At 41.4% G+C, this 16,703-nt stretch overlaps 1 protein-coding gene across 5 annotated transcripts in view; it reads right to left on the bottom strand.

Moving 5' to 3' along the window:
* GBF1 (golgi brefeldin A resistant guanine nucleotide exchange factor 1) overlaps nucleotides 1-16,703 on the bottom strand; it is a 149,830-nt gene that overhangs the window by 41,759 nt on the left and 91,368 nt on the right. For 4 of the 5 annotated variants that reach the window (XM_066600528.1, XM_066600530.1, XM_066600529.1 and 1 more), the window contains exons 9-21: nucleotides 15,267-15,402; nucleotides 14,467-14,708; nucleotides 14,047-14,215; nucleotides 13,608-13,819; nucleotides 12,256-12,354; nucleotides 11,849-12,043; nucleotides 10,454-10,643; nucleotides 10,122-10,259; nucleotides 9,085-9,191; nucleotides 8,794-8,996; nucleotides 6,832-6,955; nucleotides 4,845-4,970; nucleotides 1,415-1,497 (exon numbers count right to left, since the gene is read on the bottom strand). In XM_066600528.1, coding sequence (XP_066456625.1) covers nucleotides 1,415-1,497; nucleotides 4,845-4,970; nucleotides 6,832-6,955; nucleotides 8,794-8,996; nucleotides 9,085-9,191; nucleotides 10,122-10,259; nucleotides 10,454-10,643; nucleotides 11,849-12,043; nucleotides 12,256-12,354; nucleotides 13,608-13,819; nucleotides 14,047-14,215; nucleotides 14,467-14,708; nucleotides 15,267-15,402 — 2,024 coding nt within the window. The remainder of the gene's footprint in view (nucleotides 1-1,414; nucleotides 1,498-4,844; nucleotides 4,971-6,831; nucleotides 6,956-8,793; nucleotides 8,997-9,084; nucleotides 9,192-10,121; nucleotides 10,260-10,453; nucleotides 10,644-11,848; nucleotides 12,044-12,255; nucleotides 12,355-13,607; nucleotides 13,820-14,046; nucleotides 14,216-14,466; nucleotides 14,709-15,266; nucleotides 15,403-16,703) is intronic. The other variant, XM_066600531.1, reaches the window with a different exon arrangement.

Raw genomic sequence — 16,703 nt, 5'->3', positions numbered from 1 at the left:
ATGTAGTTAAAATTAGACAAAATGTACGAGCCTTGTGTGGCACAGTGTTAGGGCAGCAGGAATGCAGTCCTAAGTGCTCGCTCACAACCTGAAGGTTGCAGGTTCAATCAGGTAGCTGGCTCAAGCCTTCCATCTTTCTGAGCTCAGTAAAATAAGTACCCAGCTTACTGGGATGGGGGTAAAAGATGACTGGGGAAGGCAATGCAAACCATTCCGCGAAAACAGTCTGCCAAGAAAATGTCACATGTGAAGTCACCCTAGTCAGGACTTGGTGTTTGCACCAAGGGACGTTACCCCTAACTAGACAAAATGAAAACTTCACAAAGTCTCCAATGCATAAAGAACATTGCTTTCTGTCAGCAATATGAGCGCTTCATATAATAATTAATTCTTCACACCTTTAAGAGGAGCAGATTCTCATTTGAGCAAGCGTGTGATGTCACCGCTAACCTGTTGCGAACTGTTTAGACAAGCAGATCATCATTGAGAATCGTGCACTTCTCATGCAGCGTTTCACATTCCTATGTAAAACACAGAGTGGGATTGTTTGACTACAACGAGATGTGAACAATCCAAACAATCACTGTTCACTTTTGCTTGTTTTAACGATTTTTTGAACGATAATCGTTATGTCTAAACGCAGAATATGCCAGGGCTACCATTGGCCATACTTAAGTGCAGAAGTGTGTGCATTACCCGGGACATTCCGAGACGGACCTCCTTAAAGCTACTAGCATGAAAAAGAAATGAAAGCAGAGGAGTGCCAGAGATCACATCCTGTCTCCTGAGAATGGTAATCCCCCGAGCTTTGAAGTCTCTGGTGTTGGATTTACTGAGCAGACTGGATTTCTGAGCACTTCTTAAGCCCTAGCTGCCTATAAACAGCTGTGAGTATTGAAAGAGACTGGCTTCTTAACAACTAGACAAGGTGCAGTGACGACAGAACAAAACTAACAGAAACATGATCAACTGCTTATGTGGACTACAGAGGCCAAATGAGAAAGGAAATAAACAGAATATCAAATATTACAATATGCAAGTAATATCCTGGTCCGACATTCCCTTGCTTTTCGCGGTACAATCCTATTACTAGTAACAACAAAGTGACATGAAAGAGAAGAGACTTTTCCAATTCTGCCCAAAAACATGCTTTTCTGCTGAATCCCATTTTACAAAGCTTCCTGTGTTTTCAATTTCACCACTTTCCTTCTGTATTTTCCCCCCTAAAACACCCTAAAAGGCCACACAAAAGTCAACTTTACTAGACCCCGACTTTTAAAAAGGTTGGTATATAAGACTAGTTGCAGAATACAACACTTGTTCAGTAGATATTCCTGCCGAGGACATTGGCGCATTCATGGTTTATGAAAATGAATAAGAACCACCAAACAGGGAAACAAAATTAAAAACTTACTTGACGCCATGGTAAATATCTTCAAGCATATCCTGGTCAAAATCTTTCTTACCATTGACACCTTTCAAGTTTTTCCTGAACTCCTGAAAAAGAAACACAAAAAACAGGAAGTCTTCAAGTTAGTGGGAAGTATAATATGCACTGGAACTTTTGGTTTTACACTAAGCATGAACTTAGTAAGCAGCTTAAAAAAAATTCAATATACAATCATTGTAAAAAGACCAAATCCCTCCCCTAGCAGGAGTTATCAGAATCTAATGAAACTTCTTATATGCCATTGTAGCGTTGATATAAGTGATTACAATATCAGAGCAAAAGGATCATTTATTGAGGAAAAATGACCCTCTTGTAGGGAGGCTCTGGTACCCTGTTGTACCGCCTCTAGCTTTGATACAAGATGTGCTGCAGGAGGGCATGGAGGCTCTAGTACCGTTGTACCACCTCTAGCTTGGATACAAGACATGATACAGGCAGGCATGGAGGTTCTAGTACTGTTGTACCACCTCTAGCTTGGATACAAGACATGATACAGGCGGGCATGGAGGTTCTAGTACCCTGTTGTACCACTTCTAGCTTGGATACAAGATCTTATATGGATGGGGATGGAGGCTCTAGTACCCTGTTGGGCCGCCTCCAGCTGGGATGCAAGATGTAATACGGGTGACTATGGAGGCTCTAGTACCCTGACGTATCCAAGCTACAGGCGGCAAAAGCGGTGATACAGGCAGGCATGGTGCTGCGGCATATGAATCCACATTTGCTGTAACTGAGCCTCTAGATCATGCAAACTTGTAGGCTGTTAAAGTTGGCATCCCAGATGGTCCCATGCATGTTCTTAATTTGGTGACTGGGCAGGCCATAAAGTACGGCAATGTACGGCGACACCTTTCCCGTTTGCGGCCGAGCATATTTTGCTGGAAAATGCCTCTTGGAAGCAAGGAGACGAGCACATGTGGCTTCAGGATGTCCTGAACATATCGCTGACCTGTCATTGTCCCTCGTACCTCTACTAGAGGTGACTGACTGTCATATGCAATGGCCGCCCCAGACCATCACACCAGCAGGTGGCAGTGTGCCGCTCCACAGCAAAGGCAGGATTGAGGTGCTCACACCTAGGTCTCCAGGCACTAACACAGCCATCATCAGTGCCCAAACTAAACCTGGATTTGTTGCTAAAGACAACCGTTTCATTCTGTAGCAGTCCAGTTTCATAATTCATGACACCTCTGCAAATGGAGAAGATGGGGGGTGGTCCAGTTTCATAATTCACGACACCTCTGCAAATGGAGAAGATGGGGGGTGTCAAAGGCAGTGCACATAATGCGCGTTGGGAGACCAAATGTCCTTCAGCCAAATAACTGGAAATGGTTCCGACAGACACAGAGGCTGTAATAATGGCATCACCTGTCTCGATGTCAAGACAACGAAATAGATGAAGCGGCTTGTGCTTGTTGGATGATCAGATGCTCCTCTTTACTGGTGGTCTTGTCCTGAGACTGGTCATCTTGTGAGCCCCTCACACATCCACCGGTCCCAACTCCTGACAGTCTGGCAAGAACGGTCTAGGTGCGGCAGTTCATTGATACGACCATCCAGCTTCTCACATCCCAATAATACGCCCTCTTTCAGACTCGGGTAACGGGGTGAAATCTCTTCTGTGCGTCGTAGTGGAGTCTAGTGGTCAACAAGCTAAACAGCCAGGATTGGAGTTATGTGCTGCTTAATGCCAATATGGGTTGGCTCCTTGAGGAATTAATGTGTAATGTAAACCTTTTTTCATCCAATAGCTGGATAACCCATCAACAAAAATAGAGCGCAAAAAAAAAAAAAAAAAATCACTATGGATTTGTTCTAATTAAATAAAATCTCTCCTGGTGATATTTGACAAAATCAGAGCTTTTAAAGTCTAATTGCTAATAAATCATGTTTACATTTATAGCTGCCTTTAAGCCATGAAAAAAAAGAGAGAGAAAGGAAATCTTTAAAGATTTTTTTTAGAGAGTTTACTACTATCAAGAATCCTCCTGACGGCCTCCCTCACACAGGGCGTTTGCAGAAACGCAGCGTTTTTCAACGCTGCGTTACTGCAGATTCCGCGCCCGTTTCAGCAGCGTTGGCATACTTTATGGCAGCGTTTTGGCTGCGTTTTCAGCTCGGCTGAAAACGCAGCCAAGAATGCGGAAAAGAAAAAAAAAAAGCAACACTCACCTAGCCGCTGCAGTCCGGGTCACGGCCGCTGGTCTCTTCCGCTGATCTGGGCTTCCTCGGCACTCCCAAGTCTATTGCCGGAGGCCAGGTTTGAGAACCCCGCCTCTGGCAATAGAGTGCTGTGATTGGTTGTCGGTGCTTGCTCGATGCCCAATCACAGCCTTTCATTGACTGTGTCAGCCAATCAGAGCTTGCCGGCGCTGATTGGCTGAGACAGTCAATGAAGGGCTGCGATTGGGCATGGAGCGTGCCGTCAACCAATCACAGCACTATTGCCGGAGGCGGGGTTCTCAAACCTGGCCTACGGCACTAGACTTGTGAATGCAGGGGGAGCCCGGATCAGCAGCAGAGACCAGCGGCCGCGACTCGGACTGCAGCGGCTAGGTGAGTATTACTTTTTTTTTTCCTCTAGCTTAGCTGGGACAGATTTTCGGGGTAGGGCTTCTATTGCAAGCCCTCACCCCGAAAATCGGCGAGCGGTTAACGCTGCCAAAAACGAGGCACCAAGTGTCGCCGCGTTTTCAGCAGTGCTAACACCGCTGCCCATTCATTTCAATGGGCGACGCAGGGCTGAAAACGCCCCAAAATAGAACATGCATCGCTGTCAAAGCGCAGCGTTGGGAGGCGCTGCGCTTTCAGCCCTGTGTGAGCAGCTCCATTGAAATGAATGGGAGTGTTGTACAGCGTTTAGCGCTGGGCTGAAAAGGCAGCACTAAACGCTGTAAAAAACGCCCTGTGTGAGGGAGGCCGAAATGAAAACAAGTGAAGTTATAAAGCATTTGCCAGCTTAACATGATTTTCTCTGGCGCACAGACAGTTAATACTGTCTGCTTCATGTATTTAGCGTATCACGACTGCTCCGTTTGCCTCATCAGAAATGTATGCCAGGTCCGAACCCAGCGTACATCTCTGGTATAATTTATGCCAGTTTCTGGCATAAATTATACACAAATTGTCAGTTCAATGCGCCACGTCCCATCCTGAAATGCTCCTCCCATTTTCTGAACCATTGGCAAGGTCAGTGCATAAAGCTAAAGACGAAAAATATGTTTATGCAACAATTTGCATCTTTTTTTTTTTTACGCCAGAAAGTGACGTAAAAACTATCATAAATGTGCCCCAAAATCTCCTGTCTTCGAGATGTAATCTGGGGCTGCAGATTGGTATCGACATTAGCAAAAGGAAGCAAAATAAAATGACAGGACACAAAGTCTGATCTCACCTCTAGAGTCATTGGCACACTCTGCCTGCGGACATTATGATTGTGCTGGTCAGTATTGAGCATGATGACTGCGTATGCCAAGGCGAAGCAAGCATCACTATCCGCAAAAGGAGTTCCATTGGATTTCTGGGAAGGGGAAAGAAAATATGTAGCACTTCTATATTGTCACTTTTACCATACAGCAGTTTACACTTATGTTTCACACTTTAGGAAGTTTTCTGAAGGGCATTTAAGCTATGGGTAAGTAGAAACGAGTCATGAAATGGTAAAACACCTTAACTCCTTCACTTCCAGAGCCAAGTTTCATTTTTTATCACTTTTTTGACCTGCCTTCAAAGAACTATAACTTAGATTTTATACGACATAAAAGTATAAAAACTGTTTTTAGGTTTTTTTGCAGGACAAGTTGCATTTTGTGTAGTTTAGTGCCTCATAGTATAGATGCACTGAACAAACATTTTTACGTCTGCGAAAAGGAAAAGAAATGCAATTGCATCGTTCTTTGGATTTAGTTTTTTTCAGCAATCATGTAGCACTAAGATGACAATGTTTTTCTGTGGCTCAGTGTGATACCAAATATTTATACTTTTGCATGCTTTACTACTTTCATAAAATACAATACTTTTTTTTAGCCCCTTCCCGCTATAGGACGTAGTGTTACGTCCTGCGGGATCGGGGTATGTATGAAGAGAAGTAAAAAAAAAAGTAAAGATCAGAACAATAAAGTTTTACTAAATATAAAAAACCAAAAACCTTTTGACACATTTACAATAAAAGAATCTAAATAATAAAACAAAAATACATGTTTGGTATCGTTGCGTCTGTAAAAGTCTGATTTATCAAAGTAGCTCCGTTACCCCGCATGATGAACGTTGTCCGAAAACAACCCCCCAAAAAGTGCATTTCTAACGTTTTGTCACCCTGTCTCCCAAAAAATGCAATAAAAAACTATCAAAAATGCATATATATTCCAAAATTGTACCATCGCAAACTACAGGACGTCATGCAAAAAATGAGCCCTCTAACAACTACGTTGATGGAAAAATAAAAAGTTATTGCACGTAGAAGATGGCGGCAAAAAATAATTTTACAAAATTAAATGTCTTTGAAAAAAAATGAAAGTAGTACAGAAAGGAAAAAAAACTATAAAAGTTTGGTATCATAGTAATCATACTGACCCATAGAATCAAGTTATGTCATTTTATTGCAGTTTGTGCGCCGTAGAAACAAGACGCACCGAAAGATGGCAGAATGTAGTTTATCATTTTTATGCCACTTGGAATTTTTAAATAATTTTTCAGTACATTATGGTACATTAAATAGAACCATTGAAAAATACAACTCGTCCCGCAAAAAACAAGCCCTCATATAGCAACATTGATTGATAAATATAGGAGTTACAATTATTTTATTTATTTATTTATTTTAAAGTGGGGAGGAAAAAACAGAAATGGAAAAAAAAAATACTGCAATACCTCTACTATTGCAGAACATTGTATTTTTAACTTTTGCCTATTAGGTCTTGCCACAGGTAGGACCTAAAAGGCTTGATTCTATTAGCAGCCTGGGAGCCTTCAGTAGGCCCTGGACTGCTATGGCAACCAATTGTCTCACTGTGACCGTGCTGCAAAAAAAGGAAATTAGGCAGTGGAGAGGCAGTCCCCCTTCTCTCTGCCTACTAAGATGCTCTGGTCATAATTGCGGTATCCAAGCAGTTCAATGGTGGTGGGTGTCAGCTGTATAACACAAATGTACAGATAGCTGGACAAAGACCTAACTTCTGGTCGAAACATCGCTGTATATTTCTGTGTTATGGGAGAATAAATTGTAAATCTACTTTGTGCACCGATTGATGCTGCCACCTTGCCTTCTTCTGATTGTTTAACACAGATGTCACCTGCTGCTGGGAATGGAGCGGGCCCAGCTTCAGGGCCAGTGTAATACACCAACTCTTGCGCAAAGGGGTTACATTTTTTATTTTCCTTACCCTCCAATGCTCTGTGAAGGCTTCCAGTAGCCTCTGAATTAGAGGTGCCTCCCCTGGTAAACGGAAGGCTTCAAGGTAAAGTCTTAATGCTTCATCAATTCTCAAGCCTTGGAACTGAAACGTTCTAAATAGAAGTAAATGAACTAGTTAACACAAATATTCAATATTCTACTTCTTTCTCAAGGGTCTATAAACCTACAAACTAATCTCTGCTGACACGCACTCTTTCAGCGTTCCAGGATTAAAAAATTACTTAAACTGAAAAATTAGTCTTCAAAATTAAAAGGAGTTGTCTGAGACATTTAGGATTTTACTATTGAGGACCTATCCACAGAATAAGTCATCAATATTTGATGGGCAGGGTTGTGCTGCTCTGGATCTCCACCGATCAGCTGATTCCTGCACAATCAAAAGAGAGCGCACAGGTTGCACTGGTAATTACCAGGTTGCACTGGTAAATCACATATACAATTCCACATTGCCCCCTCAGTACACTATACCAAGATCATCCAAAACACTCCTCCCAGCAAGTATCTACACATTCCTAGGGAGTTGCTTCCCCAAGTATAAGAGCACAGTGCCACAACAGTGTACACATACAGAGCCTCATCCTGCAGTACAATCACATTAAGAGCCCTGTAATCACAGCAAATGTAGCCAGGCACCCTGCCCCCAATGAGAAGCTTAGGCTAAAGGCCAATTTACACGCAAAGATTATCGCTCAAAATTCATTCATACAACCGCAAGCAAGCGATAATCGTTGCATGTAAACTCTACCATCATGCACTTTGTCTGAACAATGATTTTAAGGGAAGCTTAAAATCCATTGTTCAGCCAGTCACAGAGAGAGAGACACAAAGTATCTCTCAACAGACCACACGCTGTATTCTCCCTGGCATCCCCAACGAGAACAATGCAGCTGTGTGCAGAGCCCAGCCCACATGCTCCTGTAGGCCCTTTTACACACAAATGAAGATGATAAAGCGTTAATTGACATCGGCATCTAATAACACTTCATGCAAAATGATTGCTAAAACTGTCAATCGTTTGAAAGATTGGCTTTGCGTGTAAATGGGCCTTAAGTGTTATCTCAATTGCATGAACTTCTCTTCCCAACAGTCCATGGTCTTGCACATACTCTCCCCACCTTCCCCAGACGGCCGTCCTCCCCACCTTCCCCAGACGGCCGTCCTCCCCACCTTCCCCAGACGGCCGTCCTCCCCACCTTCCCCAGACGGCCGTCCTTCCCACCTTCCCCAGACGGCCGTCCTTCCCACCTTCCCCAGACGGCCGTCCTTCCCACCTTCCCCAGACGGCCGTCCTTCCCACCTCCTGGTCTTCCCCACACAGCCGTCCTTCCACCTCGCCTTCACATTCTCCCTTGACATACAATCAAACCACTAGCATTTGCTTATATCACTGACGTGCCGCAGCAGGCAATCTGAGCATATGAGCGCAAGTCATCTGACAGGCTTGTCCAGTGTAAGGCTGTCTGTTTAAAAAAAAGATATATTTTTTCCAGTGGCAAGACACAGCGGTGGAGTCCTTCACAAACTGGACCAGATTGAAAATTCTCATCACAATTTGAAAAGTTTTAATTGCATTGGCAATCATTTTTGGTTACTATCTGAAGCCCTGACTTCCTTACTTGCCTTTAAATATTCTTTCTTGAAAGCAAAGTGATCCTAAAATATTCAAAATATTATTTGGCCTGCGTTTAGTAAAGTTACAAAAGAAACCATAAAACCTGAAAAAACTATGTAGATTACTAAAAACTTCATTATTTGCACAGATTCACAAGGAAAAGCCCTTTATTTATCCCACTGAAAGCACACTTGCAGATTCACCTACACATTTGTAACAGAAATAAGAGTTTTGGCGTCAGAACTAGAATTGGTTTTATTGAACAAAATTACGATTCAGTTTTTTAATCAATATGAAATAAAAGTTCCTGTAACTCACCCCACAAAGCTCTCAAGTAGATCAAGGCTCTTGCGGTCACTCACAAATTCTCCAATCATTTTTTTGTCCAGTCTTGGATTCTCCCTGAGCCACTGAGCTACCTCCTTGTTATCCATTGGTGTTGCCAAGAGATTCTGTTCTTGAAGAAACTGTATGCCTTTCTTAGATTTTTGATTAAATTGTTCCGTTCCAGTTATGATGAGCTGAGGAAACAACCAGAGTCATTAAATGTTATTTCCTTTAACAGCCAACAAAAAAAGAGACCAGTGGAAATGCTCGTGCGGTTCACACCTTTTTCTTGATCTTTATATCATTCAGTTCTTGTACTGTAGGAAGGAATGTTGAAAAACGTGGCGGTTTCTTCTGGGTCGGCTTCTCAGCTGAAAATACACCAGTATCTAAGAATGCATGTATTGGTGACATAAACCACAAAGAAGCTGGAAGTAACGAAACAAACATTTTGCTACATCCAGGGTACAATAAAAGCACCTAGTGCAACCAAAATTGGCCATGGGTGCAAGAGAGCCTTTACCCTGCAACAACATTTAATTTGCTTTGCATAGATGGATTTATGGTCTACAGCTGCATCAGAGAGAATTAAAATGAATTCCTGGCAGGTTTGTACTACCTGATTTACACAACATGCCGACGACTTTGATGGGGCATAATATAATTTTTATTATATATATATATATATATTTTTTTTTTTATTTATATTTTATGGTGACCAAATAATTAAAGGGGTTTTCCAGGGATTATACTACAGATGACCTATCCTGAGGATAGTTGATTCCAATGAGACAGACGGACCCCAGACGATCAATTATTGATGACCTATCCTGAGGTATTTTATCAGCCAGAGAAACCAAGTAATCTCGTAGATATACTTTTTAATGGCTAACGAAAATACATGATGTTATAGCGAGCTTTTGAACCTTTTCAGGGTTCTTCCTCAGGCGTAATGACTATTTAAGTATGTATTTCTCTACTCATCCTGTTGTGGTATTCTTTTAAGTGCAAATTAATCCCCCCAGGTCTGTCCCTTGTCATAAGCATGTGTGCATATATATGTATGCCTCTTCAGATCCATTTTATTGTAGCTGAGGAAGAACGCTGAGAGGTTCGGAAGCTGGCTATAACATTATGTATTTTTGTTAGCCATTAAAAGATATCATATCTACAAGATTAGTTGGTTTCTCTTGCTGAGAACAATCACATTTTCCTCTACTGGCTGACACAGTACCAAACTTTTTCGTTCTTCAAACCAAAATATCTAACCATAGTATATTCTTAGGCCACAAAACATCTGGTTTCTATAATCCGCTTACCTCTATCTCCGCTGTCCTCAGCTTCCAGGACTCCAAGGGTCATCTTCCCAGCCATAAGATGACCACTAGTTGGGGGCCGTGCTCCCGGTAATTCTGTGCTGATGCTTGGAGAATCATTTTCCATGGGGCATTCAGTGCCTTATAAAGAAAGGTTTTCCAATTGAAACAGGTCTACAATACTACGGGTACCCAAACAGCAGATGCTAAATAACATTCAGACAAAATTTCGTAATTGTTCAGGATTCAGTTTTCAAAGTGAACTCTTCTAAAAATGACGAAAACAAGGATGAGAAATGTAGAAGCATACGATTATAAAGAACAGCAGGACTTACTACTCTCAGGATCTTCAGATACTTCTGCACCATCAGCAACATTTTTGACAGCTTCTTTCTTGTCCTGCTGTAAGGTATTGCTTAAAATCTTCGCCTGACAATGAGCCTCTGTGCTGTCGATGACGGTCAGCAGAGCTTCAAGGCAAAGCAAGTGAGTGGTGTACAGCTGTCCAGATACTGGGAACGCATTCTGGGGGGGGGAATAAATGCAACACACACCATATAAGGGGCAAGAAATAAAAAGGAACTTAAACAGAGTTTTATGTATTGCCTTTTTTAATTGACATGGCTATATGAAGCATTCCTTTATACGAGAGAAATTTTTTTGGTTTTGGTGCAACATATAAATTGTAGTGCAATTTATATAATTTTTTGCAGCACAGATATAGAAAAAAAGCTATTTTTCATAGTTTTATTTTGGCGTTCAATTTTTATATCAAATAACCTGTTAAATTAATTCTTTAGGCTATTACATTCATGTGGAGACCCCACAGGTTTTTTTCATTGTAATGTGCAGAAAAATGTATTTCATACTAGATACTTTGGGTTTCTATTACATTTTTTACTCCTCTTTAATCCCATGAAGCAATTACAGGTTTGCATGTTACGTTTATTGCTACAGTATAGATTTATTACCATACATCTATGCTAACACTTTATGCCCTTGGATACTATGGCATAGACTGTTGTCTGGGACCCCAGGGCTAACTACATAGGGAGTTCTCTGTTCCCATTTGCATCACCAGTAAATCGATTGATTCAACTGAAGGAAGAAATAACCCTTTTTCATCATGATGCAGTCACTCTTCACTACAGCAAACAAAGGGGTTAAAAACGGAGATTATAGATTCATTCAATTCTAGCTATTACAGCAAGAGCTACGCTGCAGCACAGGATATCTGTGCAGTAACATAAGGACATGGCGATGGAAAATAAACCCCCTTAATGCCTAATGTAAAATGACCTATAAACTCATTAACACTTGGATGATGTAAATTCAGCGATTTCTCACACTTAAGAGTTCATATGCTCAGCAATAACTTGTGCATGAACTTGTATGGAAGTGCACAGAGTGCCCATGGGTCACTTTGTGGGGCCTGACAGAAGCAATCTGCACTAAAAACTAGAATATCTGAGTAATAAAACATACGTTTGAGCATATCACCTTTTTTCTTTCATGGACATTTAGTGCCTTCATGTAAAATAGACTGCACACAGAGGTACAATATGAGCCTACAGATTTCTATGTCCGCATGCAGTCTATAAACATACCTGAGAAAAGCCAACCTATTCACAAAGAGGATGGTTAACAATTCTCACTGGTAAGTGTTAATACAGAGGAACTGAGCTTGTTCTGTCATGTTTCCAAGTTATAAATACATGTACAAAACAGACCTTGGAGAGAAGTTTGGTAAGTTCCTCAAAGAGGTTGGAGCAATAGTAATCACAGTCATAGTTGATGTAGAGCTCGGTAACAAAGCTGGGTATCCTCCAGAGCTGTACAATTGCTTCCAGTGCCATTTCTTTCATTTCATATGGCATTTTTGGATTTTCTATGGTAATTATATCCATCAGTTTCTTAACGTACATCTAGGAAAAAAGAAAAAAAGAAACCCAAAAAAAAAAAATGTATGAACATTTTTATGCTCCCTGAGTTCATCTCAGTATTGAGGAGGGTTTAGAGAAGAAGGAATATTGACCTGATGGCACAACCCCTTTATACATACATTTTGGACCCCCCTACTAAATTACAGAAAACCACCCTGGTACAGCAGTATAAACACAAATACATATGTACTTACCTCCAGCTGAAACTTCAGATGTTCTCTCATACTTTCAAATAGCAAGAAACATGCCCGCAAGGAGGCTGCATACAGATTTAGACGTTCTCCGGTTAAGAGCTGAAGATGTCAAAGAAACACTTGTGATAAAGAAAGAATTCTGATAATTTGTAAAAGTTACTAACTCGATACAATAAATTCAACAATCTACTTCCCAAATGACAAGCCTTACAATATACAGAAGAGCGAGCACTCAAGTGCAAGGCCAGTCTCACATAAGGGAGTTGGAGCCCGCAACGTAATCCAGCTTTGACCCCAGCCAGCGACCCCGTGTGCCTGCTTTTGCTGTACTATGGATGACCACGAACGCTCGCCATCAGTCATACGCAGTACAGATTTTGCTGCTAAATATTTGTATTTCCGGCACCGTGGCTAGATGATGATGCAGGTAACCGTAGACTATATGCAATGTCAGTTGCAGATGGGCTGTGGGTCGGACAGCTTCTACTGACTTCAATGGAAGCCATCTGTACAGATTCCGCACAAAAATAAAACATGCTGCAATTCTAAATTCACTTGCGGAAATCGCACTAGCTATCCGCTCATCTAAGTGGGTATGCAAATGTTCTATTTTTTCAATAGGCGCAGAATATCGCAGATCATCTGCGTGGGTGACAATCACGGATTCTGCAATTGAGATACGGTTGTGCGAGACCGGCTTAAGTGTGTATTTTGACTACAAAATAAAATTACGTAACAACTTTTGGGAACTTATTGCAATCATAGCGCAGTTTTTATTTCTTAAACTGCAATTTAACTGGTTGCTGTCTGTAATAAGCCTGTTTCTGTATTAAACTGGGCTCACATCAACGTATTTACATTGCGTATTTCCCGCATAATGTATGCGGTGAATAGCATCAATGAAAGTACATTGATTTTTATTGTTCCATTCATACTTGCGTATATTAAAGCATGCAAAAAAAAACCCAAAAAACTAAAAAACAGCACATTCTATTTTACCGCATATTGCCCTATTGTTTTTTATGGGTGTGTTTGGAATGCAGTGCATGTGCAATTAAAATTGCGCATGCACGACTTTTCTTTATGCATGTTGTTAGGAGACATGAGAAAGTGGTTTAAGAAAAAAAATTTTTAAAAATCAGCAAGCCAGTGTATGACCGCATGCGTAAAACACACTGTCGTGCACAGGTATATGAGACAATATGCGATTCCCTAGCCAAGTAAAACATTGCAATTTTTAAACAGCTTTTTATGATACGGTTGTGTGAGCCTGGCCTTCTAGACACTTGACAAATGAGGCTCCTGACCAATCTCTTAAGGTTCCTAGGGCATAGGATGAATAATTTCCCCACCTGAAACAAGTGTCGGCAGAGCTCCTCCTTCACAAGTCCCAAGAGGGAACTGTAGTTTGCAATGGGTGCACACTCCAAACCTACAGTAATAAGCTGTAAACCCATGTGTATCATCACCTCAGAATTATGGCGGTCATGGGGATTAGTAAGTGAGATGAGAAAACGGAACAATTCCCGAATGCAAGGAAGTCCGTAAGGGACTAAGACAGCTCCTGAAAAAGACAATAACGGTAAAGAAGAGAATGCGTAAAATATCAGATTACCGTTCGAGATCGTGGATAAAACATTTTTAACCTTAAGTTTTTAGAAAGTTTATTCTATCGATCACACTACAGAATTTTCATTGTGCGTTTGCTACGGCTGGTTGGATGAAGTGCAAGGTCTACGTTCACAGGATCCACATACTACAGTGATCGGACTCCGGTACTCCACCTCTCACCTTCTCTCTGTGAAGACTGTGTAAATCTAACTCCCCGAGGATTAACATAGTCCATGTCATGAACAGAGGCAGAGTCCGAATGGTCAGCTATTGAATTGTTGTCTTCTAGGACTTCCGGAATGGATTCAACTGAGGCAGATTGTGTTTTTCTTCGCAACAACTCTTCGTTCTACGAGTGGCATGCAGAAAATAGATCCATGTATTAGTAAAGGCAGGTGGCTTCAGAAAGAATATGAGACTTGTGTAAGAAAAATATATGAAAATACAAAAATTTAGTGTAAACCAAGTAAGAGCATTAGCTGAAAATTAAACCCGTGATAATGAACAGAGTTGCTGGATCATATACCATATGCTCATTCAACATTACGTATGTTGGCCCTGTACAATTAAGATGGGATCAGATCAATCAAAAAGCCTTACTTTGTGTTCATCCTGGTTTTGTGGTTCCGATGCATACAGATCTCCAGGTGACTGCAGAGCCGCAGCAACAGGGCTTGCATTATCCATTATTTCGGAAAGATCTTCCTTAGATGTTGCTTGTGATGACAACCCTACTCCACTGTCAGTTGTTGGGGTGACTACAGATGATGTGGTCTCAGAACTACCACCTGAGATGAGAGATGTAGCATCTGGAGAAGTAGGCTCCATGAAAGGAATACCCCCTAAAAAGGGAAGCCATAGATAGTATAAAGCAGCTGCAGAATACAAGGGATGACTTCAGGTACGGGCCGAGAGTGGTATCATCTCTACTTAAGGAGAGCAACTAGAAGGTGTGTGAGGAGACTTATAAGGCCATCCATGCTCCTCTGGGAAATATATGCAAATAAGGGAGATGGAACAATACCACTGCATCGGTGGCACTGCAGAGGTATTGCTCAATCTTTTTTATTTTTTAAGTATGGGGCAATACTCCGTTATCGGAGCAGCATTACTGTATGGACTTTCTTGACAATGCTACTTTAGAAAGGAGATAAAATGAGAAGTAATTAGAAAGGCAAAAAGGCCGAGTCTTACAAAATAGTCTAAAAGAAAAACGTTTAGTTGTCCACAACCAATCACTGTGCAGCTTTCATTTTGTATTCTGCTGTACTACAATGAAAGCTGAACGGTGATTGTTTCCTCTGGACAATTAAGGCAGTTTCATAAATCTACCCCAAAAAGTGTTTCACAATGGCAATAACTAATGTGCCACATTTTGAAAATTACATTGCAAACACTACCTGCCAAAGAGCCATTTGATGAAGGCTGATGAGATGATTCGGTCATAGCCTTGGTCATGTGACGTGGGGGCCTTGGTGATCTCTTCTGTTTTTTCCATTTTGAGGAGTCACTAGCACCGCCAGCTCTCATTTTTAACTGTGAACATGACACCATATAAATGTTAGCATTACAGATCAACACACTTTGTGTTAACTATTGCAAGGCTTTCCAGACATGCTTTACAGCTGCATTCCACCTGTAGGCACAACCTAAAGAAGTAGTCAAATCCAAAAGGGACAACTTAAAGAATTGTGAATATTTAAAAAGACTCGTCATTTACTTTTAGTCCTGTAAGCTAAGCTTATGGGCTGAAGGCAGGTGACCCGCTGAGCCCGGAGTTGTAAGGGTTATACTTACCAGACCTGTCGTTCCCCCGGTGTGAGCGCTGCAATCCACTGCTACAGTGCATTGAGCGGCGTTCAGCAGTCCGCCCATTATAACATTAGAAGAGGAGGAATGCATTAAGCGGCGGCTTCCAACACTGCCACTGGGGAAAAGTACAACAGTACCATCCCCGGACTCAGCGGGTCACCTACTTGTAACCCATGAGCTTAGCTTACAGGGCTAAAAGTAGGTGACAAACTCTCTCAAAAACAGATTTCTGTTACAGTGGTAGAATATTTAGAATTAAATAAATTTTAAAAAGTTGGGCATCGTGTTAAAAAAAAAAGCTGGATTAAAATGGTTTCCAAGGGGAAAAACATGTCTGCTTTCTTCCAAAAACAATGCCACAACTGTCCGTGGGCTTTGTGTGGTATTGCAGCTCAACCCTATTCAATTCAATAGAATGGAGCTGCAATAATCAATACCACAAACCATCTAAGCATAGAGGCCCATTTACACGCAACGATTATCGCTCAAAATTCGTTGAAACGACCGAATGAGCGATAATCGTTACATGTAAATGCTGCCATCGTGCACTTTATTTGAATGATGATTTTAAAGTGAACTTAAAATCCATCGTCCAGCTACTGGAGATAAAGCAGTGTGCTTTATCTGGTAGTAGACCGCAAGCTGTTATTTCCCTGGGGAGTCCGGAGTTAACATTGTATTTTGCCGACACCCATAACGAGAACAATGCAGCTGGGCATGTGATTAATCACATGCTGGGATCTGCAAACAGCTCCTGGAGACCCTTTTACATGCAAATGTGTGTAAATGGGTCTTAAGTGTGGTGCTGCAGCAGGAAGAAAGCAAACATGTTTTTTCAAACGCAGCACAACCCCTTTAAAACAAAACTTAAAAATACTCTAAAGCTTCGCACTTTTTTCCTTTTGTGTCCCGTAACAGATGCTGTAAATATATGCATCTGAAGCAGACTGAAGCATAGCAGTATATGTCTTAAATTAGATGCACACATATAAACAGTGGCCACCACAGGGAACTGGGAAACCAGA

Source organism: Eleutherodactylus coqui, chromosome 4 (genome assembly GCF_035609145.1).
Source record: "Eleutherodactylus coqui strain aEleCoq1 chromosome 4, aEleCoq1.hap1, whole genome shotgun sequence".
Lineage (NCBI taxonomy): Eukaryota > Metazoa > Chordata > Amphibia > Anura > Eleutherodactylidae > Eleutherodactylus > Eleutherodactylus coqui.
This window is presented reverse-complemented; position numbering and strand designations above follow the sequence as displayed.